This window comes from Mytilus galloprovincialis, chromosome 8 (genome assembly GCF_965363235.1).
Source record: "Mytilus galloprovincialis chromosome 8, xbMytGall1.hap1.1, whole genome shotgun sequence".
In the NCBI taxonomy this organism is placed as follows: domain Eukaryota; kingdom Metazoa; phylum Mollusca; class Bivalvia; order Mytilida; family Mytilidae; genus Mytilus; species Mytilus galloprovincialis.
The window spans coordinates 40064068-40075835 of record NC_134845.1 but is presented as its reverse complement, the minus strand read 5'-3'; the positions used below and the strand labels follow the sequence as shown (position 1 = coordinate 40075835).

The 11768-nt window shown below is 32.0% G+C and overlaps 1 protein-coding gene across 2 annotated transcripts; it reads right to left on the bottom strand.

Annotated features, from left to right (window-relative positions):
- Positions 1-247: 247 nt before the first annotated feature.
- Positions 248-11768, bottom strand: LOC143041921 (uncharacterized). 2 transcript variants are annotated; one of them, XM_076214066.1, is made up of 6 exons: positions 11657-11768; positions 8393-8535; positions 4604-4931; positions 3692-4017; positions 2280-2500; positions 248-643 (listed from the first exon to the last, which is right to left on the bottom strand). In XM_076214066.1, the coding sequence occupies exons 2-6, from the start codon at positions 8523-8525 to the stop codon at positions 398-400; spliced, it is 1254 nt and encodes a 417-aa protein (XP_076070181.1). In that variant the 5' UTR covers positions 8526-8535; positions 11657-11768; the 3' UTR covers positions 248-397. The 2 variants fall into 2 exon arrangements, with proteins under 2 accessions (XP_076070181.1, XP_076070182.1); XM_076214067.1 differs by having other exon boundaries at positions 11673-11747.

Sequence of the window (11768 nt, the reverse complement as noted above, 5' to 3'; positions counted from 1 at the left end):
CCAACAAAATATCTTAAAAACACTGAACTCATTCAAAACAACTTCAATACTCTGGCACATCTTTGAAAAAACTTATAGAATCTTTAATCCAAATATAGCAAAAATTGCTGGACACATAAAAATAATTGATGCATGTTTGATAACATTAATACTTCAATAATTACAGAGCATCCTTAACCTCCTTTTTATTAGAGAATAAGTGTAATATTTTTTCGGTGTATGAAGAAATAATATAAAAAAATGTGGTATGTAGCGGGTTATTTTTAAGTGTGCACCACATTTTTTATGTTATTTCCAATAGACAGAATTCTAAATTCTATTTTAAACCAGAGTAAATCATGAAAAATGTAACTGTTTTGAACATGTCAATGCTCAAATGTTAATACATGTGAAATGTTCATCTTACAGCACTGGCATTTACAGGTCTATTAGATTTGATAAAATATTCACACATGTACAAAATTATCATTATCAATAATAGACAGTAAAAGATTAACTTGATTACCGAAACATCTACTCTTAGGAAATATAAACCTACAATAAGAACACATCCGAAGAGGAAAAAGTTCTTGATGAAAGAGATAACTTCATTTACATAATCTCCAAAGTACATTGTTGAATCACTGGGTTCAGGCGTCAATATCTGAAAAAATTAATGATATAATATATAACAATGCTTTTAAAAATGTTTATATCACTAGACATACAAATGAAATAACTAAGTAAAAATGGTAAAAATAAAATCTAGGTAACATATGGGCAACAGCAAATGATGGCAAATAATCCTATTAAGTAAAGAGGATTCAGTCAAATGATCTTAGTCATTTCGGGTCTTTTTATAGGTTACTATGCGGTATGGGCTTTGCTCATTGTTGAAGGCCGTACGGAAACCTATAGCTGTTAATATCTGTGTCATTTGGGCTCTTGTGGAGAGTTATCTCATTGGCAATTATACCACATCTTCTTTTTTATAAGACATGTAAAAGGAATTGCATTGTGAAATTGACACTGTCCTAATACTACAATAAATAGTCAAAAGTCCTATAGCTCACATAAAAGGCCAAAATCAAAATGGCAGTATTATATGGTGGACTACATATCTTTTCAAACAATAAAACATGTACCAATCATGAGATCTACGCACGAAATTTCTGTCAAATGGCAATTTTTCAATTTCTTGGAAATTTACCACCCAGAACCTCTTTTTATCCTACAATCAGCAAACTATTGTTCAAATAATAGTTTAACAAATAATTTGTTTTCATTATTTGTACTTATTTAAATAAAGTCACCTGTTACCTGCATGAATGTTGAGCAACCGTATGGATATTTTTTTTTGCATAACAATTCATTTTGGGGTCCTCTTGTGGTCAACTTTCAATTATGTTGATTTAATTTCTTTAAAACATTGGAGAGAAAGATGTGTATATCAACACTAAAGTTTAAAGTGCCAGGTGTAAATTGCAGGCTAAAAACAATAAATGTACGATACATGGTCAGGAATATAAAGCCACGCTTTTTGTCCTGTTTCTAAAGCTCGTACAGATAAATTTTATATTTTAAACAATGTACATATATTGTACATTTATGTGACTTCTAATCATTTAAATAATACAAGTACACACCCGTGATATCGCGGGTCAGTGACTGAATTAAAGTATATAACTATGCCTAAGCCTTATTTTAGTAATTAGTATTGTCATCTGATAAAGTCATGTCGATTATAAGATACAAAGTTTTCTCTGCTTTCAAATCTTTCTGTTTGAACACGTCGACCTGGAACTTATCAATTATTGGTAATATTAATTATTTGGAAAACAAAAGGTCCTGGCTATCCAGGGATGGAGTATTTTTTACTCAACAGCATTGTCCTATATTAGTTATCTTAGAAAGTCTTGCTGATTGCTGAATAAAACTACAATAAGGAACAATTTGACAATGATTGAATTTAGTAGTGTCAGCCCTTTGATTATGACCCGTGTATATAGCAAAATCCTTAATACACCGTTTGGTGGTGCGCCTGTCAAATGTGGAACGTACAGATAAGGTTATAGCTAACAGGTGAATATACTATTGGTATCGATAATGGATTTGACCCGGAACTTGTTAATTATTGGCAATATTAATTATGTGGAAAACAAAAGGGTCTGGAGTGGTGTAATTTTTAATCTACACCATTGTCCTATATTAGTTATATATAGAGTTGAATTCTTTGATTTGTCATTTTTACCCGATGACGGCTGACAAATTGGACCTCGTAATTTTAGTATTATAGATACCTGTCTCATGAGCCTCAGTACAGGTACATCAAGAGCTGGTAACAAAGTATCCTCATATGACCGATCAGGATCCACAGCTGGACAGTAATTAATTACACTTGCCAATCTATTTCTAGGCAAACCAAGGGTTTCCCTGAACAATTTCTCCCTGCTTTGGACTCTTTTATCATATTTTGCTCTAAATATATCAGCACAAGTCATGACACCATAAAATGTAATGTCTATAAAAAGAAAACATTAATTATATTTAACTAATCATTACCATGCAATTGTTAAATACAAAAATAAGAGCTCACATGAGCCCAATTATCACTGACATAATGAAAAAGTTTCAGGCTTCTATTGTGGACCTTAAATTGCACACACTAGTTGTGTTTGTGTTTTTCAGTTTTACAATATTTTTCGAAATACACTTTTAACTAGTAGTTCCTATAGTTTTCGAAAAAAAACTGCCAAATAATTAACAGTAAAAATTTACATTTCAAGGGGAACAACTCTAAATTAGAACAGAAAAGAAAAATCATGTTGCGTCAAGTGTGTGTGTGTGGGGGGGATACAAAAGAGAAGCTGAACAATATATTTACACTTCTGATTTTTATGTAAAAGCAAACATGTTATCTATTGTTTGTTAACCTGTCTATGAGATTTTGAAAAATCAATTGGCATATGAATTTTCCTATCATTACAACTTGTCCTTTAATTTTTAATTTCAGTCCATTAACACTTGCTTTAAAAATGTCTTGTAAAAAGCCACATATCTGTATGTTATAAGGGTTATTTTAATTCTGGAAAATTGATAAGACATGTATGATGGAAATTAACTGTTAAGAAGGTTAAGCTATGAATTTATGGCTAAAAGGTTAGTTAATTCATACAGAATTATTTAGTAAAGGTATAATGAACCTTCGAAGTTAGGATCCTGTAATTCAGTGGTTGTCATTGTTGATGTGTTACACATTTGTTTTTCATTCATTTATTGTACATAAATTAGGCCAATAGTTTTTTGTTTGAATTGTTTTACATTTGTCATTTCGGGCCTTTTAGCTGACTATTTCATGTATTTAGGTATTGGATTTGCTCAATGTTGAAGGTCTATAGTTGTTAATTTGGCAATTATACTGCAGATTCTTTTTTATACTTAGTCAAGCATTAATGGCTAATTTTCTTTGATGGTGGTTAGTTTTATAATACTTTTCTTATAAATTTTTCAAAATTTTAAATTATTCTAAATTGAATTATTCCATTATTAAACTTGAAACCCACTTGTAAAGGAAGTGTCTTCCCTATGTTCCATGCATGTTTTATTAGAACAACCCTTTATACTGATAGTCAAGTTTTTAGCTTTCAATTGAAGCATTATTGCCCAACTTATAAGTCTTAAGCTTTAAATAGATGAATCTTATCAACATTACCTAATTCATTGGCCACTTTCACCACGGTCTTTAACAAAGCAGAAGGCATGGCAGAATCTGGATTTGACGAACACACAATGATGATTCTATTGATTCGTCTGTGTGTAAACCTATTTCTGTACTTGTTTCTCATCGTTGTTATTCCATGATATCTTCCAAAAGCAACGATGTCATTCAATACCTCTTTTTCTTTCATTTTACCACAGAAAACAAGACGTAAGAGTTCTTCATTTATTATTGAATCATCGTTTTCAAATCCAGTCATGTCTATAAATGTAGGGAACCTACTCAAATCATTCTGTTTGTAATATTCTTCCTTTGGGAAACTGAAATATATTAGAAAAACTTAGGTTACGAGCCACCATATTCATGATATTGAGTTATCAGATTGAGAGTAAAATCATTCCTATAGAAGAAAGTGTGCAATACCTACCTAGGTGGTGGCATATTGAAAACCAAAGACCATCAACACAAGGTTGATAGGAAGGTTAACTGCTGTTGATGAAGAGAAGCTACAAGATCAAATGTGTTACATTTCCCTACATTATCTATATATCTTTACTTTTCACTATATCATTTTTCAAACTGCCATTTCAACTACTAGGTATGTTCATATTACAATAAAAAAAAATAATATGTATACATTTATGACAAGAACTGCAAACAAAGGAACAGATAAACAAATATCAATTAACACCAGTTATAATTTCTTTTTTATGAGAACCACCTTGGTGGTCCTGGTGTAGTTTGCTTATCTGGAGTGTGAAATGTTCTTGATTGGATCAACTATGGGTCAAACTAAAAGGAAAACAATTGTGTTTCCTGCAACGCATTGCACAAGGAACAAAAATTACCAAGTAATTTTGAAAGTCTGCAGATCTATATAAATAATAATCTTGAGCAAAATGGTACCTTCTTAGATGTCTTGTAATTTGCATTCCCATGACATCTTCATGATTTCCAAAATAACCACACTTGGCATATTCGTACCAGCGATTACTGCTCAAACTAGCAAACACGGTATTAAGGAATGATGATTTACCACATCCTGGTGGTCCAATGACAGCCACATTCAACGGCTTTCTTACACTTTCCGTTAATATTTTACAGTCTTGGAGAAGTTCCTGTTTCCTAGCATAGCAAGGGTCATCCTTCTCATGCTTTATTTCATAATTCACTTCATAATTAATGTCTCCAAAAAGATCCTCTTCATAATCAGGTTTCCATTTATCTCCATTGTCTAAAAATAAATTTCAATTTACTGCAATTCAGAAATTATTGTGGGCATTTATATCATTAGTGATTTTTTTTTTTAAAATAGACAAAAAAGTGAAGTAAATTATTGCGAATTCATGAAAATCTGCATACATATATACATTAGATATATGTATCTGATATCAGAATGTGAGTTCTCTATATTATCCCAATACTCACTCAGTTACATTATTCCATATCTAGAAACAAGAGTACACAACATACACAAGCTTTACACGTACACATATACATTAGATATATGTATCTGATATCAGAATGTGAGTTCTCAATATTATCCCAATACTCACTCACTTACATTATTCCATATCTAGAAACAAGAGTACACAACATACACAAGCTTTACACGTACACATATACATTAGATATATGTATCTGATATCAGAATGTGAGTTCTCAATATTATTCCAATACTCACTCACTTACAATTTATTCCATATCTAGAAACAAGAGTACACAACATACACAAGCTTTACACGTACACATATACATTAGATATATGTATCTGATATCAGAATGTGAGTTCTCAATATTATCCCAATACTCACTCAGTTACATTATTCCATAACTAGAAACAAGAGTACACAACATACACAAGCTTTACACGTACACATATACATTAGATATATGTATCTGATATCAGAATGTGAGTTCTCAATATTATCCCAATACTCACTCACTTACATTATTCCATATCTAGAAACAAGAGTACACAACATACACAAGCTTTACACGTACACATATACATTAGATATATGTATCTGATATCAGAATGTGAGTTCTCAATATTATCCCAATACTCACTCACTTACATTATTCCATATCTAGAAACAAGAGTACACAACATACACAAGCTTTACACGTACACATATACATTAGATATATGTATCTGATATCAGAATGTGAGTTCTCAATATTATCCCAATACTCACTCAGTTACATTATTCCATATCTAGAAACAAGAGTACACAACATACACAAGCTTTACACGTACACATATACATTAGATATATGTATCTGATATCAGAATGTGAGTTCTCTATATTATCCCAATACTCACTCACTTACATTATTCCATAACTAGAAACAAGAGTACACAAGCTGAAATGTCTCACCTATCTTACTTATCATTGAATTTATGTTGAAAGTTTATATCATGAAGACACATTTTACTACAAGTATCACATAAACTTAACTTTATCAATGTTCTATGATAAGGTGGCCATGATCAGATGATCCAAGCCAGACAGACATGTACATCTTACAATCAGCTAAATACACCAAATATAGTTGACCTGTTGTTTATACCATGTATAGTATTTGATAAACTGACAAAATTAAGAAAACTTATCATTGACCAATGAACCATGCATATGAGATAAATGTCAGATAATACCTATCAGACAATAATGACGCCTCCGGGTGCGGGAATTTCTCGCTACATTGAAGACCTGTTGGTGACCTTCTGCTGTTGTTTTTTATTTGGTCGGGTTGTTGTCTCTTTGACACATTCCCCATTTCCATTCTCAATTTTAATAATGTACACCTTGCAATTGTCCCACACACCAAACATAGCTGACCTATTAGCTATCATTAATTGGAAAATAAACCAAAACACAAAAAACATAACATTGAACAATGAACCATGAAAATAAGATCAAGGTCAAATAATACCAACTAGACTGACATGTACACCTTACAATACATTCATTGAAATTCATTCCATATACCAAATATAGTTGACCTATTGGATAAAGTACTTGATAACAGACAAAACACAAAAAATCAACATTGACCAATGAACCATGAAAATGAGGTCAAGGTCAAAAGAAACATGTAAGACTGACACAACACCTTACAACCATCCCATTCACCACATTTAGTTGAACTGCTAATTATATAGTATATGAGATTTAACAGGCATAATCATGTACCTTTAACTTTGATCACTGATCCATGAAATGAGGTTGAGAGTCAGGTGAACTTGTCTAATGGACACATAGAACCCATATACCTATTATAGTAATCCTCCTTATAATAAGTTAAAAATTCATATGAACAAAAACTGATATTTTATTTCAAGCAGTCACTGAACCATGAAAATGAGGTCAAGGACAAATGTCAGATGGAAACTTCATAACATATAGTATCTGCATACAAGGTATGATGCACCCAAGTCTTCGACCTTCTTATTTTACACAAATAGTTTACATCACTGTCAGATAGTAATATCTATGTCTGTTATACTGGGACTTTTCATCACAGGTGAGACAAGAACCTCACAACAATTTCTGAACTTAATACAGTATTTCATGGATTTATTTATCTTTTTATCCTCTGTTCAATTGACAATAATATTCTTCTTCTTGAATTTAAGATGTTTAAGTCTGTTTGAAGATAATTTATTTTGTCAAGAATCCTTGTTCAGTGATCAATACCATTTACAATATGTTTATATGTACAGTATTTCTGATCTTCATGAGGATTCAAGCACTTAACTATTAGAAGGGAAAACACATGATTAAATAGACTTAAAATGGATATATTTGGTGACACTTTAACCATGTTCACAGTTTTACAAATTTGTATTAAACAAATTGTTTAATTCTGCATCCTAAACCACTGACCTCGTCCATAACCATATCTACCACAATGTATGACTTAAAGTATGTACATTGTAAATAATTCTTTCACTTTTTGTTATGTTGGATTTTTTATCAAGTTTATAGCTTTTTAATACAGTATGGCAGTGCTCATTGTTTTAGGCAGTATGATGACAAATGCATGTAGTTGGTTACATCAAAATACTTTTAGTTTCTGGTAGATTATTGTCTCAACAGCAATCATATCATATCTCCTTCTTTTTCACAAATATAGAAAACACTGAAGTTTTGAGTGAGAACCGAGCTCTCAACAGATGCATTTGGCTACTATCATGATCATTGACTATCTGAATTGGCAAGGAATGCAAGTTTTCCTGCCAAAGGTCACTGGTTCTCTCTTTCTGGGTATCCCAGATTTTTCCACCAATTAAAACTTACACTGCAATATATCATTTTATTGTATAGCAATATAATATTTCCCACAGAACGTAACCAAAAGTTAGCGTGCAATAAATTCTAATATTGCACTAGTGCAATAAATCTTCAAAACTCATGACGTCATCAACGTTTAAATCTTAGTTTATTAAACCAATTTTTACTTTCAAATATTATATTGCTTTACAATAAAAGGGTAGAACATATATTGTACTCGCAAGCTAGTGCAATATAAAATTCTACTCGGGACAATATTCCCCAATATTCGTGCAATAACCCAATAATAAAGCCAAGCTTGCTAAAAGTGGCGTTAAAACCTACAATCAATTAATCAATCTCAGTATATACAAGTACAACAACTGTGTAGATGACATTATTTATAATAGAATACCTGGCTTGTCTATTGGATCATCCTTTGAGTTTTGTTTATGTAAATCATCACCCTCCATATCTGAGAACTCATTAAACTCATTTTCCTTTCTAGATGCTCTCCCTGTTGAAGTAGTCTTTCTTTTGGGACCCATTATTCATATACTACAAAAAAATAATATGCAACTTACAAATAATAAGATAATAAATGGGGAATATGTCTATGGGACACAGATGATGCCCCTGCATGAATACAATGTAAACTAGAGGCTCTAAAGAGCCTGTGTCGCTCACCTTGGTCTATGTGCATATTTAAAAGTGCCAGTGTTTGTAAGAATCAGGCAATTTAGGTAAAAATTAAAACATGATTAGAAAAAAACCCACCGGGCTAATCATGCTATCTAATACTAATCATCATCCTGAGTGAAAAAGTATTAGTCCTTCGTTTGTGTGTGTCTGGTAATATCAAATAACTTTGTTAGAAAATTGGTTACAATGATAGCAAATTACAGAGTTATCTCCCCTTATTCGTAAATTTCTAGTGCATTTCAACCAAATTATATCTTCTATTACCAGGACGGAAAATGGAATGAATGTTATTTATGTGCATAACTACATATTATGAACTGAAATCAATGTCAAATAGGGTGGGGTTTTTTTGGTCATGTTTTCACCACTGCCTGATTCTTAGGCAGACTGGCACTTAAACAAAGGACACAGATGGATTCATGACAAAATTGTGTTTGATGATGTTGATGTGTTTGTAGATCTTACTATCTGACTATACTGAACATATTTGCTAATTACAATTTTCTCTATTTATAATAAACTTGGCCCTTTAGATACAAAGGAAAACATTTTGTAAAAACTTACAAAAATTTACCATGTTTACCAAATTGATGAAAATTGTTAAAAAATTGGCTCTAAAGGGCAATAACTCCTTAAGGGGTCAACTGACCATTTTGATCATGTTCACTTATTTGTAAATCTTACTTTGCTGACATTATTGCTGTTTACAGTTTATCTGTATCTATAATAATATTCAAAATTATAAAACCAAAAACAGCAAAATTTCCTTCAAATTACCAATTCAGGGCAGCAACCTAATAACGGGTTATCCAATTCATCTGAAATTTTCAGGGCAGATAGATTTTGACCTGATAAATAATTTTACCCCATTACAGATTTGCTCTCAATTCTTTGGTTTTTGAGAACTATAAGCCAAAACTGCATTTTACCCCTATGTTCTATTTTTAGCCGTGGCGGCCATCTTGGTTTGTTGGCCGGGTCACTGGACGCATTAAATGTGTTTTGTATCTTATCTTGCAGTTGGCCTGAAAAACTTATGTTTTGTGGTAAACTTCCAATAGGAAAAATATCTGTGTAAAAAAATATCTACCAATTTCAAGGAGAATACAAAAAAATAGAACACTATAAGACGTTCCATTGACATGCATCATAGTATATATTCTTTTTAAACCCAACGGCCTACATCCCCTATAGTCAATAACTGATTAATTTCCTTCATTTCAGTTTTAAAAAAGATATTGCTATGTAATTTAATATTTTTAAAAGTCTCCATGACAAAATAGAGCAAAGAAAATGTCATATAATCATGAGAATATCAATTTTCTGTGAGAAATTACCAATAAATCAAATTAAGAGATGGGTTGAAAAATTTGATTGAAAAATATGGAATCACTGAAACATGACTGGAGTCGGCACCTCTTCTTAGTCATTGCCCTTTCCCCTAAATATGAACATTCCGGGATATTTGCTATAATTTAGATAAATAAATAATCTATTTTTTTTCAATTTACATACGTTCATGGTTAATATATGCATGTGCAAATCGTTAGACTAGTACAAGCATACCTGCCAACTTTCACGATTTAGGCGTGTATTACACGATTTTGACCCTCTGTCCCGATTACACGATCGTGATCGTGAAAATAGCCAAAAAACACAATTTTAGTAAAATTTACACGCAAATAATATTTTTGTTCCCGATTTTGAACTTTTGAAAGTTTTCCCAAGGGAGACAAATCATGTCTGACAAATTTCATACAATCAAAATTTAGTGATCACGCATTCACCAGTTGATTAATGTCGGCATAGTAAACAATCAAAGAATCGAAATTTTGAGTTGTTTTTTTTTTAGCTTGGGTGTTAAATTTATATAAAAATTGGAATCGTGATGGGCGAGTTATCACTTGCAAAATAGTTCTGTCACCGCCTAAGAAAAAAAAGCGTGTTGCTTCGTGCAAATACTTAGAGAAATGGGAGAATGATGTCAAGTACAGGGGCTGGTTGTCTAAATCAACGTTAGGATTGTCACATGCCTTTTGTAAAGATTGCAACAGAGACTTTAAAGTTGACCACGGTGGCCTTAATGATGTCTCCAAACATTCTAGTACTGCTTGTGATATTGATCTATATAATATATATGAGGGTTTGGATGGGGTTAAATGATTAAAGAATATAATGCCCTTAAAAAATGAAGATAAGGAAATAACGGGCAAAAAGAAAATGAAAATTGGAGAAATGCGTGGTAAAATTTTTTGAAGATTAGAGAAAAAAGAGGTTAATTTTTGAAGATTAGAGAAAAAAGGGGTGAAAAATAAATGTTTACAGAACAACAGACCACTCCCCCCATTCCAGACCCTCATATATTGATGTTGTTTTTTTGTTATTAAATTATTAAAATTATTACTTTTTTTTTTATTTCTTGACAATGTATCAGACAAACATAAAGTCATCTTACTGGTGTTTATCTCAACAAAAAGAATACAACAATCAAACAATTTTAAAAAAGATAGGTTATAATAGCATCTTCCACTATCACCCCCCCAAAAAAAGAAGTATGTCAGACACTTTTAGGAGCCAAATCATCACACGAAAAAATGCCGCGAAAAATTCTACCCTAAAAAATGGTGCCGCGCACAAAAACCCCCATCACCATTTTCAAAAGTTTGCAGGTATGTACAAGACTAGTACAAACAGTGGTGGATCCGGGGGGGGGGAGGTTCTGGAGGTTGGAACCCCCTTTTTTGGACGATCAAGGCATTTGAATGGGGATATATAGTTAACCTCCCCTTTTGTCCTGGGTTGGGAACCCCTCTTTTTAAAATTGCTGGATTCGCCCCTGACAAATAATGGCGCCAACTATAATGATTTAAATGACTGCTAAACTAGACAGGAAATGTGAAAAAAAAAATTAAATGACTGAGCATGATTAAACGATTATTTAAAGCTGTATCCGATATTGAGTCTCTGTGCTTCTTACCTATGTAAACAAATACCTTTACAATTTAAACTAATAGGTGTCAGGATAAGTTCTTAGATAGGGAAGATAGACACGTCATGTAGTAAACTTCTACTTTCACTTTTAAGTTTTC